At 36.9% G+C, this 13,579-nt stretch overlaps 1 protein-coding gene across 2 annotated transcripts; it reads left to right on the top strand.

The window, feature by feature from the left end:
* Positions 1-816: 816 nt before the first annotated feature.
* On the top strand, positions 817-13,455 carry CLEC9A (C-type lectin domain containing 9A). Of its 2 annotated transcripts, XR_014295407.1 has the most exons (7): positions 897-1,002; positions 2,545-2,625; positions 7,295-7,441; positions 9,050-9,201; positions 10,340-10,461; positions 11,125-11,419; positions 11,594-13,455. XR_014295407.1 is itself a non-coding variant. In XM_082637089.1 (6 exons), exons 1-6 carry the CDS (start codon positions 912-914, stop codon positions 11,255-11,257), a joined length of 726 nt encoding a protein of 241 aa, XP_082493215.1. In that variant the 5' UTR covers positions 817-911; the 3' UTR covers positions 11,258-11,275. The 2 variants fall into 2 exon arrangements, 1 of the variants encoding a protein (XP_082493215.1); XM_082637089.1 differs by lacking the exon at positions 11,594-13,455 and having other exon boundaries at positions 817-1,002; positions 11,125-11,275.
* Positions 13,456-13,579: the final 124 nt, after the last annotated feature.

Here is a 13,579-nt window from a genome sequence, read left to right as displayed (position 1 = left end):
TCTATCCACTAAATAATTCATGCTTCCCTTCTAGAGTGAAATTATTGTAAAAAGTTTGCTAGCCAGGCAAAAATTAGGCTTATCAGGACCAAACTGTAGATCCAAACAGGGCATTATTAGTGGATGTGAATGTCATACATGATAATTCAAGGTTACGGCTTTTAAGAAGCAGATGTGGATATGTCATCTTCTCCTTTTCTTTCCATTGGCTAGAAGTATGACATTCCAACCACCCACAAAATGGAAGGAGCGGGGTTGCATCTGGAGGAAAACTACCCATTAACCAGGATTACTGGAGCTAAAATGTTACGTGAGCGAGAAATAAACTTTGTGTTAAATGACTGATATTTTGAGGTTTACTTGTCACAGCAACTGCATCACCCCAACTAATACAGTGTGTAAATTTATTTGAGGGATGAAATCCCTTCCCAGTTTTCTTGTTTAAGTATGTACAGTGACCTACAACTCCTTCCACACTGGTTGGCCTAATGTGAGCTATCCTCGTATCTTTGCTATCAAGGTCATTCCCACACTTCACATCCTAAACCAAATGTAAGCTCACTCTCTGCACTTCTGGCCTTTTCATTTTAACAGTAATCCAGTGCTATCACCTTCAACATCTGCTACATTATAGAAACCAGAGCAATAACCTATTCTATTATTGGCCATTTTGAGTTCAGTTTCTTTCTCACTTCCTTCTTTACCAAGTTATGCTTTGGCTTAAACTTCATAAACTTCTACTTTCTGGATGAAGATGCATCTATTCTATTCCCTAAACTCAAACATATTTCCCCACTGGTGTGAAAAGGTAGCTAATTTCAGTTCTTTCATTAATCTGCTCCTGACTACAAAAGGAGTTATTTGTCTCAGCTTCTCATGTGGACCCCCTTACCTATCAAAGCACCTCAGACATGCAGGAGGAAGAAACATACACCTCTCTTCAGTGGGATAATCCAACACCAAACCCTTACCAGAAACATCTGTCTTCCACCAAAAATTCAGGTAACCAGTTCTACTTATTTAGACCAAGACCTTGTGGTTTGTGGGTTTTCTTTTTTCCTGTTCTATGAGGAGCCCAAGGTGATTTTTCTAATCTGAGATAACCCACCTAGGAGTATTATAATATGCATAATGTGATGCATAATATTGCATAATATGCAATAGTATTATAATATGCATAATATTAAAAATGAAATGAAGTGGAGGAGGAGTAAGTAAAAGTGAAAAAGGAAAAGAGAAATGGACTTGACAAATATGTATTACATTGGTTTTCTCTCTCTCTCTCTCTCTCTCTCTCGCTTACTCGCTGGAAAGACAAAGAATTCCTGGATTTGTAAAATAAGTGAAAGAAATCATATATTTTGTGTAATTTTAGCTCCCACGTAAAAACACCCTGCACATTATCTGATAAATACTAAGAAGTAAAAGAGAAAACGTAGGTTGAAAAAACTGGCAAACACTCATCAGCCTGGATCAGTTCTGTCTTTATAATTTAATATTCGTATTAGTCTCCTATTGTTTAGGTAATATATTACCACAGATTTAGGGGCTTAATACAACACAAATTTATTTTCTTACAATTCTAGAGATCAGAAGTCCAAAACGGGTTCTGCTGGGCTGAAACCAAGGTGTCATGGGGCTACCTTCCCTAGAGAGGCTCTAGGGGGTAACCCATGCCCTGTCTTCTCCAGTTTCTAGAGCTGCATTTCTTGCTTTCCTTAGCTTGTGGCTCCTTTTCCGTCTTCAAAAGACAGTAGCACATTTCCAAATGTTTCTCTGCTTCCTCCATCATATGGCAGTCTGTCCCTCTAATCTAAATCTCATTTATAAGTGCCCAGGTAAAACAGGATAATCTCCCCATCCCAAGATCCTTAACTTAATTATACCTTTAAAATCTCCTTTTCCACCTAAGGTAACACCTACTGATTCCAGAGATTAGGACATAGGCATTTCGGGCAAAGCTGTTATCCAGCCTACGACATTATCCAAAGATAAATTTTATACATTTTTCTGTAACTAGCATTAAGAATATAACAAATCACACATTCACTTTCCCTTCCTGAATAGTTGCAGAATTACCTTAAAAAATTGTCCTCATCCAAAATCATACGTTTAAAGGGAAATACCTTTGAACCAATCATGCTCAAGTGACACTGACAAGAGATGAGGAGATTGGAGACAGTCTCTTTGCTCTCAAAAACTAAAGCCTGCTGCCTGGCTTGCCATCATTTGTAAAAGATTGTTGGAAGATAATACATCTAACTAGTTACTAAGTTTGTGGTGTTATATAAGGATAAGAGAAGTGTATTATTAAAACTGTTCAATTTGGCATTTTTCCAAATCCAGTGTATTCCAAGTTATGACTTGCATTTCAAAGAGTTTGAGTTCACCTTTTCCTGTTACACACAGTTACAAGGCCTCGGTGATTCTCTAGAAGGAATGTCTAATGTTAACTCCTTAGTTTACTCAGTGTAGTCCTATCTTGACCCACCTCTTTCCTCTACTTTCTCTAATTCAATTTCATTGTCTCTATTCCTTGTTTAGGAACATGGTGTCTTGTGACGGTGGTTTTATGTATCTTCTGCATAGGCTCATTAGCAACCTCCATTTTCTTGGGTGTCAAGTGTAAGTACAAAAGGATATCTTCAAAATAATCTATAGATAGGTTACATACTTCATGTAGTGTTATATACAATTATATGTATGTATGTCGTGGAACTGGAACTTCATAATTTATAAATGGATAGACAAATCAATTAGAAACATCTAAATGACATAAATGATATAAAATAATGGCTTCCTTATTTAAGTTATGGGACATTTATTTGATATAACTCTCTAAGCACTCGGATGCTAATGATAACTTTTAATGTTCAATTGCATGTTGTTTAATTCAAATCTAATACCATAGGTCTGTTGGGGGAAAGTGATGCAAATAATTGCTTATATCATGATTCAATTTATGAATCATGTTAGTATGCCAAAGCTTGCAATTTGTAAGTTTTCAGTATAGGCTCTTCCTTTTCTAATATACATTTGTTCTAAATTTGACTTATACAATTATTTTAAGATGAGTTTTTCACTTTATATTTGATGAGGTACCAGTTAGTATGTTTAAGGTAAATGTGAGAACTTTGTTTGAGCCAATATTTAACCACATTTCTTTGTTCTTTTTAGTCCAAACTGGAGACATGTTTCTATATCTAGCAAATGAATTTTTTATAAAATGTAACAATTACAGAACTGCAGATTCCAGAAATAAGACTAAGACCTTTTATTATCACTCACGCTAGCACTAAGAAATATGCTTAGCAAGACAGAGATGAAGGTTATTGTCTGGATAATTCTTATTTCTTGTATACCTTGGCAAATCATTTTTCTGTCTAGGAGGAATTAGCTGGCAAAGGAGAATTAGGAGTTCTGAAATGAAGAAGAGAAGGGTACAAGGTTTGCTTCCACAAAGTACAGGAAACTTGACCTTGTTCATGTTAGCTATGATCTTATTTTCCTGGCAGTTCAGAGAGGAATGTTTTAATAATTTCTAGGCTCTCAAGAAGTAATTGTTACCTTGTCTATCTCCTCAAATAAAATTTCACACCCCATCATAAATGTCAGAACTTCCCTTATCTCACCTTATCCTCCCTTTGTACTTTATTAAAATACACATAAATATAAATACATATAGTATATATAATATACTATATATATTTATATATATATATATATATAATGCTAGTCCATTTTTAAAAGAAATTCACAATTAAATATCTGTTTATCAAACATAAATACTGGAAGCAGATTTGCAGAGTTGGAAGAGAACTACCATATAAGTCAATTAACATATAATAATCCAGTTTTTCCTGTAAAAACTGGGGACTCTTAATGAAATATTGCCAAGTTCCATTCTAACTGCAAGAAGACATATTTAACTGACATTGCAAATATCAAAAGATATGGTTCAGGTATCCATTCTGTATAACAAATTTCAGTGTTATTTTATAAATATTAACTACTTGGGGTAAAAAGATGAAAGAAACTTGAATTACAGAGAACAATTTCAATTTAAAGCAAAATAACTGAAGGTGCAACATCTTGAAACAATATTGTCAAGTGAATGGAATGTAGAATTTGTTTTATACATAAAAATAAATCTATAGTCTCCAATCATCTGTTATTATATAGCCAAAAAGCACATAGTACATACTAAGGATGTTGATAAAATCATACTGTACATTTTTATGTCCTCAAAAATCTTGCTGTCTGATGGGCACATACTTTTGTTTTCTTCTCTGTCTAGTTTATGAAATCTGTTAAGATCAACCATGACAATCTTGTTCTTAACAAACTCTGGGTTATCTTAAACTGAATGAATTAATTTTGATCTAGAAATCCCACTTCTGGAAAGTTTTCCTATTGATAAACCTGCACATGTAACAATAGGAAGAAAAAAAAATGGAAAAAAATGCAGTTGCCTATTGGTAAGGGACCACTTAATTAAAAAATGATACCTCCACACTATGGGATACCAAGAAGCAAGAGGAAGGAGGAGAAAGAGGAAGTGAAGATGAAGGTGGAGGAGGGGCAGGGGAAGGCATTAAAGGAAGGATGTGGGGCTTCCCTGGTGGCGCAGTGGTTGAGAGTCCACCTGCTGATGCAGGGGACACGGGTTCGTGCCCCGGTCCGGGAAGATCCCACATGCCGCGGAGCAGCTGGGCCCGTGAGCCATGGCCACTGAGCCTGCGTGTCCGGAGTCTGTGCTCCGCAACGGGAGAGGCCACAACAGTGAGAGACCCGCGTACCGCAAAAAATAATAATAAAATAAAATAAAAGGAAGGATGTGTATTACAAAAGTATCTGGAAAGACCAGGTTCCAACAGGCACCTCTTCCTCTCCATGTAAGTGTCCTTTCACGACACAATTTCTCTCTTGGATCAGGAAACACCGATGTGTACACAAGACACCTTGGTACTTGGGAGCCCAAAATGAAGTCTTGCTTGGGAATTTATGTCTTGCTGACCACCTGACATATTCCTGAGAGGTAACTAGCCTCAACAGCAGAGCCTTCTCAGGGTCTCTTTGTAACCAGGGACAAATCGTCAATCGTATGTGATCAATGAACAATGCTGACAAGATAGTATAATCTGGCCCCCCAAATCCTCATACCCATGATAACAAAGCTACACTATTAATTTGTATGTTTCATGCCTTGTCCGGAGATCAGTGTCCTGTAGGAATTTTAAAAACCCTGCTCAGGCTGATTCCAGGCCAGCCGGAATTAATTCTCACGGCACAATAAGGACCACATATATAAGACCAGAAACCCAATGAAAACAATTACAAAGGATATAATTATACATTTCATTGAAAAGAAAATACAACTGACCTTTATTTATACATATGTGAAAAGAGTTTCAACATCAAACATAAAAAGATACATGCAAATTCAAATGAAACTGAGAGAACATTTGTATGAGGTAATAGAAGATATACATTACTGTCTCTCCCCTCTACTCTGCTGTGACAAGAGCACAGGGAACATCTCTCGTTCTAATAATTGTCTTTGACCAGGTCCCTGACACAGGGCTCCTGAAACGCTTGTAAATTCCTAAGTGATAAGAGCACTAGGAACATCTTTTGTTCCGATGAGGTGAGTGTGGATGAGCTCCTGGATGAGGGCTGGTGACCAGCCCCCACCAAGCCGTTATTAGAAGCTTGGAATTATCAGCCCACCCCTCATCCTCCAGAGGGGGGAGAGGGGCTGGAAATAGCATTAACAATTGATCATGCATGGGACTCCCCTGGTGGCGCAGTGGTTAAGAATCTGCCTGCCAATGCAGGGCACATGGGTTCGAGCCCTGGTCTGGGAAGATCCCACGTGCCACGGAGCAACTAAACCCGTGCGCCAAAACTACTGAGCCTGTACTCTAGAGCCCGCGAGCCACAACTACTGAAGCCCGCGTGCCTAGAGGCCGCGCTCCGCAACAAGAGAAGCCACCGCAATGAGAAGCCTGCGCACCGCAACGAAGACCCAACGCAGCCAAAAATAAATAAATAAAATAAATAAATTTATAAAAAAGAAAAACAAAAACAATTGATCATGCCTATGTGAGGAAGCCTCCATAAAATCCCAATAGTGTGGAATCAGAGAACTTCCAGGTTCGTAAACACATCCACACTGGGAGAGTGACACATCCAACTCCAACTCCATGGGGACAGAAGCTCTTGAGCTCGGGACCCTCCCAGACCTCTCCCAATGTATCTCTTGACCTGGTTGTTCATCTGTATCCTTTATCATACCCTTTAAAAAACTGGTAACTCATTTCCCTATCAGTGAGCTGCCTTAGCAAATTAATTGAACCCAGGAGGGAGTCATGGGAATCTCCAATTTGTAGCCAAATCAAACAGAAGTTGTGGAAACCTGGGGACCTACTACTTGCATTGGCATCTGAAGGGGAGAGCAATCTTTGGGACTGAGCCCTTGACCTGTGGGATTGTTACTTTCTCCAAGAAGATAGTGTCAGATTGAATTAAATTATAGGACACTGAGTTGGTGTTGTGGAGAGGGCGAGGGTGGTGGTGGTGGGGCAACCATACATTTGGTGACCAGAAGTGTCAGAAAAGTCAAGATGATTCACAGGAGAAAGGCCTATAGAAGGAAAAACTGAGTTTTTCCTATACAATTTGCATCAGCACACATGGAAAGTAATTTGGAAATATCTAATACAATTTAAATGCACAAAACTTTGACCCATCAACATATCTTACAAATATACTTACACATGTGTGAAATTATGTATAACTAAGTTTCTTTATTACAGTACTTCAGTAATATCAAAAGATTGCAAATAGTCTAAAATAGAGAATTATTAAAATAAATCATGACATATCCATGCAGTAGAATGTTATATAACAAAAGAATGAAAAAGCTCTTTATGTACTAACACAGTATTATGTCCAAAATATATTTTAAGTGTTAAAATAAAAAGTGAAAAACCATGTAAAAAGATTGTTACCATTTGTGTAAAGGGGAAGGAGGGGGTTTTATATTCATTTGCATGCAAAGTTCAAAATATCTCTGGAAGAATAAAAAAGAAATGGGCAAACCTGACTACTTTGGGAGACTGGAATTGGGTGAATAAGGAAACAGGAATGGCAAAGAGCCTTTTTGCTGTGCATTCTTTGTAGGTTTTCATCACAAATATAATCAGCAATGTGTAGTTCTCTTTAGTCTATGTGGAAGGTTTACTTTGTTATATGTCAGTATTTTATCAGGAATGGTTGTTATTGTTTGAAGTGTTCCAGGTGTCCACTACTGCAATGAAGCAGCAAGAAAAACTCCTCCAACAGGACAGAGTACTGCTCAATTTCACACAATGGAAGAGAAACCATGGCCTGCAGATGAAATATTGCCAAATGTTGATGCAGAAGTCTTTCAGTTCAGGTAATTGATACAAAATCAGTTTCCACTGCGTGGATACACATGTATACACCAATTCCTCAAAACAACAACAACAACAAAAAAAAAAACAGTGACATACATTTTATTGTTTGTAAAATTATAGTCAGGATTTCATAATAGGAGAGACATACTTTTGACCTACTCTTCAGTTCAGTCTCATATATATACATATATATATATATCTCAATAGTATGTGGAAAATACTGAGGTTCCAAGAAATACAGATAAGGAAAATATACAGTCAAATGTCAAAATGGAATGCGTGAGATTAGGAGGTAAGATTAAACAACAAAAAAAGCAACATATTATGTTTTATCCAATCATTCAAATTTACGTGTAACTTTAATTAGAGCTCCAAATGCCTCAATTTATTTAGTTTAGATCTTGCTTTAGATTCAAATTTAGATATCTCTTGAAGCAGAAAATTCATTTTGAAAATCAGGCTACTTACAAAAATTTTAACAATGCAGGGTTCAGCTCATTTAAAAAAATTCTATTAAGTGACTTTGGTTTTATCTATTTCATCCCTTACAAGCATTTTAAACCTGTCTATTTCTACTTGTTAATAGTGTGTCAAGTACTCTATGGTTACTTAACTAGTGTTTAATAATACTAATACATAAAATTTAGAGAATTGGGCTTCCCTGGTGGCGCAGTGGTTGAGAGTCCGCCTGCCGATGCAGGGGACACAGGTTCGTGCCCCGGTCCGGGAAGATCCCACGTGAGCCCGTGAGCCATGGCCGCTGAGCCTGTGCGTCCGGAGCCTGTGCTCCGCAACGGGAGAGGCCACAACAGTGAGAGGCCCGCGTACCGCAAAAAAAAAAAGGGAGAAAAGGGGCGGGGGAAAAACTGTGCCAGAAACACTTGGTTAAATTCCTGCTCTTTGGTTCCCCTTTTATACATTTGAGCATCCTTCTTTTGTGAATACATTCTTTCTTAACACAGGTTCTGTAAAACTGGTTAAACACTGTGTCTTCTTAGTTATATCAAAGTCCTAAAATAAACATATTGGTCACTTGTGTTTTTATTCACTTTTCCTCACCCACAAATTTTAAAATCATTCCTCAAGGTGCATTGTTTGTTCTCTCCGTTCTGTGCGAAAATTTTTCATGTTTAACTCCCAGAATTTAAACATCAACTTGAGGCTTATGATGCTACTCACCTAATTAATTGGGAATGTACTTATTATTATGCTTGGTACATTCCCAATTAAATTGGGCCAATAAGATTAAAAGACATGAAACAATAAGCAAACAAATGAAGATGATAAATGATGTAAAGTTAAAAGGAGGAAAGATTTCTAAAAATAGAATAATCAGATCAATTATTATAGAGGAGGAACAACTTGGGAATAGATATTCTCAAATTAATTTTATCCTAAACTAATTCTTAGAGACCTACTGCACTTGGAAATAATTGTATAAATCGTACTGCATTCAGCCTCAAAGCAGCTGAAATTGGTAAGTACTGCATCATATGAACCATTGGGTTAAAGAGTCCAGCTTTACTGGGAGTGACACAAGGGTTCTCTTGAGAAGATATGCTACTAATCTTTTTACAATAACTTTAATAAAATGTTCATATTTGAAGCCCATAACTGCAGCCCTTGTCCAGACAACTGGATTCGCAATGGAGAAAGTTGTTACCATGTCTCTGAAATCTGGAAAATTTGGCGCACCAGTGGAGAGTATTGTTTGAAGGAGGGATCTAAGCTTCTACAAATAGACAGCAAAGAAGAAATGGTAAACACTGTTTTATGGTTTCACATCATTCTGAAAATACCATATTACCCATTAAAAGAAAAGACTGGTTCTCATAAGACAGAATTCCTTGATACTCTATAACAACGGTAGATTGGTTGAAAAAAAGGTTTAACACACAAAGTAAGAATTAGCATGGCTTATTTTCCTTTTAACTGGAGAAACAAAAAACGAGATGGTTATTCAAAAATCAAGGAGAATATGTTATCTATGTCCTTTGTTAATCAAAAAGGGGAAAGGGTAAGAGAAATACCGTTTTGTAACATGGTAACCCACTCCAAGATATGCATACATTATAAGTGTATGTATGTTTTAAATGTCTTATTTTCAATGCTGTAGGGAAGTATAATAAGCTATAACAATTTTGTAATTATCAAGAAAAGTATAAGTATAAAAAGTGAGGTGATGTCATGAAATGGAGAGATTTGTGAAAATAAGCATTTGCTAAATGAGAAGTTTAATTGACCTTAAATCTAGTTTACTAACATCTTAACGAGTAAACAGTAAGATGTTTCCCTGAAATCATTCTACCCATAAATTATGTGCAAAGTAGAAGATATAGTTACACATTTCTGAATTTATTTAAAATGTATGCCTACTATATTCAGTAACTAGTCAAAGTTCATTTTTGCAAGAGTAATAGTATAACAATTTGTTAAGGCTATGTAATAAACCAAGGCAACTTGGACTAACTTATTACAATTATGGGTTCACACTATTTTTTCTGTGCAAATTTAGTGACAATAGTTAGAAATATTTCTTCTCACGAAATATGCCTACAGTTAAGTTGCTTCTGGAATCTTCTAAACTATTTCTCACTCTGAAATATCCTGGGAAAGTCATATACTATATGCCAAATTCTGAATCTGTTAAAACTATTTTGATACCAGATACCTAATTTTTCCATAGTCCTTAACACCACGTTGATCATTTAGCAATAGGGAAAAAGGTATCCTTTCTTTTAAAAATCCTCTCTCTCTCTCTCTTTTTCCAGCTCTCAAATTCTACTTAATTCTGTGGAAACAAAATACCACACTTTATATTTCATGGTAATTTATTGGGGTTTTTCTGGTAGTACGCCCCCCTCCTTGGTTCACTGTTCAAGTCTTGTTTCTTATAGGACTTTATCACTGGCAGCCTGAGAGAGATCAAAAGAAACTATGATTACTGGGTAGGACTGTCTCAGGATGGGTCCAGCCAACCTTGGCTTTGGCAAGAGGGCTCCTCTCCTTCCCCTGATCTGTAAGTCTCTGAGGGAAACATTCCAAGAAGAATTAGACACAGGAGGGAAATCAAAAGTTCATTTTATTTTATACCTTACATTTCCTCCAGAAGACATAACCAGCATGATAATTTCACAGGCTTCTGATTGGAATCAAAGACAAGATAATTTAAGAATGGCTACATGCCTTCCAAATTTTCTCTGTCTCAGCCCCACTGCCATTACACTGTAGCACATTCACATCAATATTTGAGTCTGAATGAACAATATTATGTGATTATCAAGTACATTTCCTTTCTATCATTTAAAGGCTAGAGTGCTAAGGGCAAGAGACGATAGTAATTGTTAGGCAATTTCCATAGTGAGCTTTCAGAAAGAACTGGGGATGCGGGTCAGCAGTGCCTTCATATTTTGAGAATTAAGAATCAGAAAAAAGATTCCAAATTAGATCCTATCCTTTTGTATTCAAGCTTTTTTTTTTTTTAAAAATGCTGCTTGTTGAAGTAATATTTATATTCTTTATTGAGAGAAAATTGTTCTGTTATTGAAGAAGAAAGGCAAAACTACCGCAAGGGTGACAGATTAAAACAAAAAGAAAAGCTGTGCATCTCTCATTTTATTGCCCAGAGGACATTCCCGTAAGCCCAACACCTAACCTCAGATACACTGACTTGCGTCTCCAGGTCACCAATACAGGGACCCCAATCAACTAACCAGGTCTGTGGATACCTCAGAAACAACAGCCTTTCTTCCGCTAACTGCAGTGTTTGGAAATATTTCATCTGTGAGAAATACGCATTAAGATCTTCTACCTGAAAGAAATTTTGCTTGAAGTGATTGCTCCATTACGGTAATACCTGCAACAGATCATTGGAAAACCTGTAACAATGAGTTTAACAGCCAGCGCAGAAGTAAACCAGTGCAAGGGTTGTGAAACCAGCTACCTGAGACCCAAAACCTATCTTGCATTTACACTTGGTAATATTCCTCAACATTTTCCAGATGTTCCTTTGACCTTGTTCAAATTAATTACCAAGAATAAAATTGGTTTAGAGCAACAGAGGACAAAACCCTAAAGAGTGGAAAACAAGCTGAAGAAAAATCATTTCTATTTGTCATTTTTCTCTTCCTCTCTTTCTCTTTTTCATTTAGAGTGACTGTGAACTCCACAGAAAAATCTATAAGTCACCGGGGAGATGATGCAGTTTTAGCTGACGGATACTCTTTTTAATAAATGAATAAATATGATCTTTTAAACTCACTGTTTGCCAGATCTTTCTGTGCATTTGCTGGGTTTCCAGGCATTATGTTATTGGACCAGTAAGATGGGAGGACAGAGATACGGATTTTCAAATTGGAAGGAAGACAGGCTGCTATCTGCTGCCTTAAGACAATACCATTTTTAGGACTGCAGAATTCTGCTGGAGAGAGGAACAGCCAGAGCTACACGTAAGTGGAAGGAATAGTCAGGCTGCCAGTATCAGCGTGTCTCCAGTAAAGAGCTGCGAGCTTCCTTCCCGCCTCTCACTGACCATCCCCACCACTCGCAAATCAAAAGACTCATGATCTGGATCCTTAAGGTTAATACTCCAGCACTTTTAACTACATCTCTCTGTGCCTCAATGTCCTCCTTGAAAAACAGTAAGAGAACTTGCTTCAAAATATTGTTTGAGAACTAAATTATTAATATATGTAAACTGGCTGAGAACTCTATCTGTTCTTGCTCTTGTTACCTGGAGCATCAGTCATCTCTAGGCATCAACCTCATTTCTGTATTCCAGATAAAAATGATCCCTTTACTGCTCATGTTCTAAGAATATTGAGAAGATAAAGTTTATGGGTAAATTGTCCCCAAGTATCTGGAGAGAATATCTGTCTTAAAGCCAATAAATCTATAGACAATCTCTGTCCTAGGTCTGCGGACTCCTTGAAGCATGGACTAGCTTGTTCCCCCCAGACAATGGATGTGAAAGTGTCTTATGACTTACAGAAAGGAAAATTTCACTAATTATTATTACATTACTTTTCTACCACTTACCTACCATCCCTAGAACAACACCTTACCATTCAGCAGATTCTCATCAAATATATGTTAAATTCAATATAATTTTACTTACTCTTTCATTTCTCACAAGGAGTAGCTGAGATACAGTAGATCCTCACCTTTCTCTCCTCATAAAAAAGACACCTTAAATAAATAAGGTGAAATAAAACCTAATTCACTGAGGCAGTGAGAAATCATTTAAGTGAGCCTGGAAGTCTATTGTAAAAGATGACCTCTGAAGGAGACATTCCTTTAGGGATGGGAAGGGCATGTTTTTGTGTTTGTTTCTTTATTTACCCTTGACTTGGAGTTTAAATGGTGGGAATTTCAACAAAGGGGTCATTCTCTAGTTTTCTGCTGAACCTAGAAAAGGAAAATAGCAAAGAAAACACAGTATAAGTTGTCCACTCCGGTTTTTACAGCTGGCAGCTCAATCTAATAACCTGGAATAAAGGGGAAATAATAGCAAATTTTAGTAGCAAAGACTGTTTGTCTTCAAGATTCTTCAAAGTATTGTCATGGAGCTGTGTTTAGAGAAAGGATAGGAAGCATTTAGTAACTCTTTGTAGAAGGAGTACAATGAAGCCAGAGGCAAACATCCTACAGCTGACGTCATCTGCCAGCTTGTGATGCAGTATTTACAAGTCCGAGTTTTATCTACAGAGCAGCTGGCATAAGCCTCTACAGATTTCCTCAGTGGTAATACTGCTTTCCACACAGATGGTATGGGTGGAAGATTTTTCCTTGCAGTTTGCTTTTGGCCCAGAAAAGCAAGGCCTTCTTCAACACAGTGGTAAAAGACTGGACCTTAACACCGGGATAATCAGTTTCATATTCCCACCAATAATGAACTGGGTATCTGATCCATCTCACTGAGTTCCAGATTAGTTTTTAAAAAGGGAAAGGATAGGAAAAATAAAACCCTGTCCTATAAATGTAAAGAGACTTTTTTAACATGCTCTATCCAAAGGACATTAAATGTATGAAAAGAAAAACTTTGGTAATATTGATAGAATGATAATAAGTATCATTAGATTCTAAAAATCTATTCATACAATGAATAAAAGAAGTTATGTACACTTGAAATCAGATTA

Source organism: Mesoplodon mirus (assembly GCF_964341445.2).
Source record: "Mesoplodon mirus genome assembly, chromosome: 11".
In the NCBI taxonomy this organism is placed as follows: Eukaryota; Metazoa; Chordata; class Mammalia; order Artiodactyla; family Ziphiidae; genus Mesoplodon; species Mesoplodon mirus.
The sequence above is the reverse complement of the archived record's forward strand: the minus strand, read 5'-3'. Positions and strand labels throughout refer to the sequence as shown.

Bases quoted from the DNA above. Each gene is read 5' to 3' on its own strand.
- CLEC9A (XM_082637089.1), top strand. From the start codon at position 912: ATGCAGGAGGAAGAAACATACACCTCTCTTCAGTGGGATAATCCAACA. The intron at 9,202-10,339 runs GTAAACACTGTT...TGTTTCTTATAG, and splicing joins TAGACAGCAAAGAAGAAATG to GACTTTATCACTGGCAGCCT. The intron at 10,462-11,124 runs GTAAGTCTCTGA...TTGCGTCTCCAG, and splicing joins TCCTCTCCTTCCCCTGATCT to GTCACCAATACAGGGACCCC.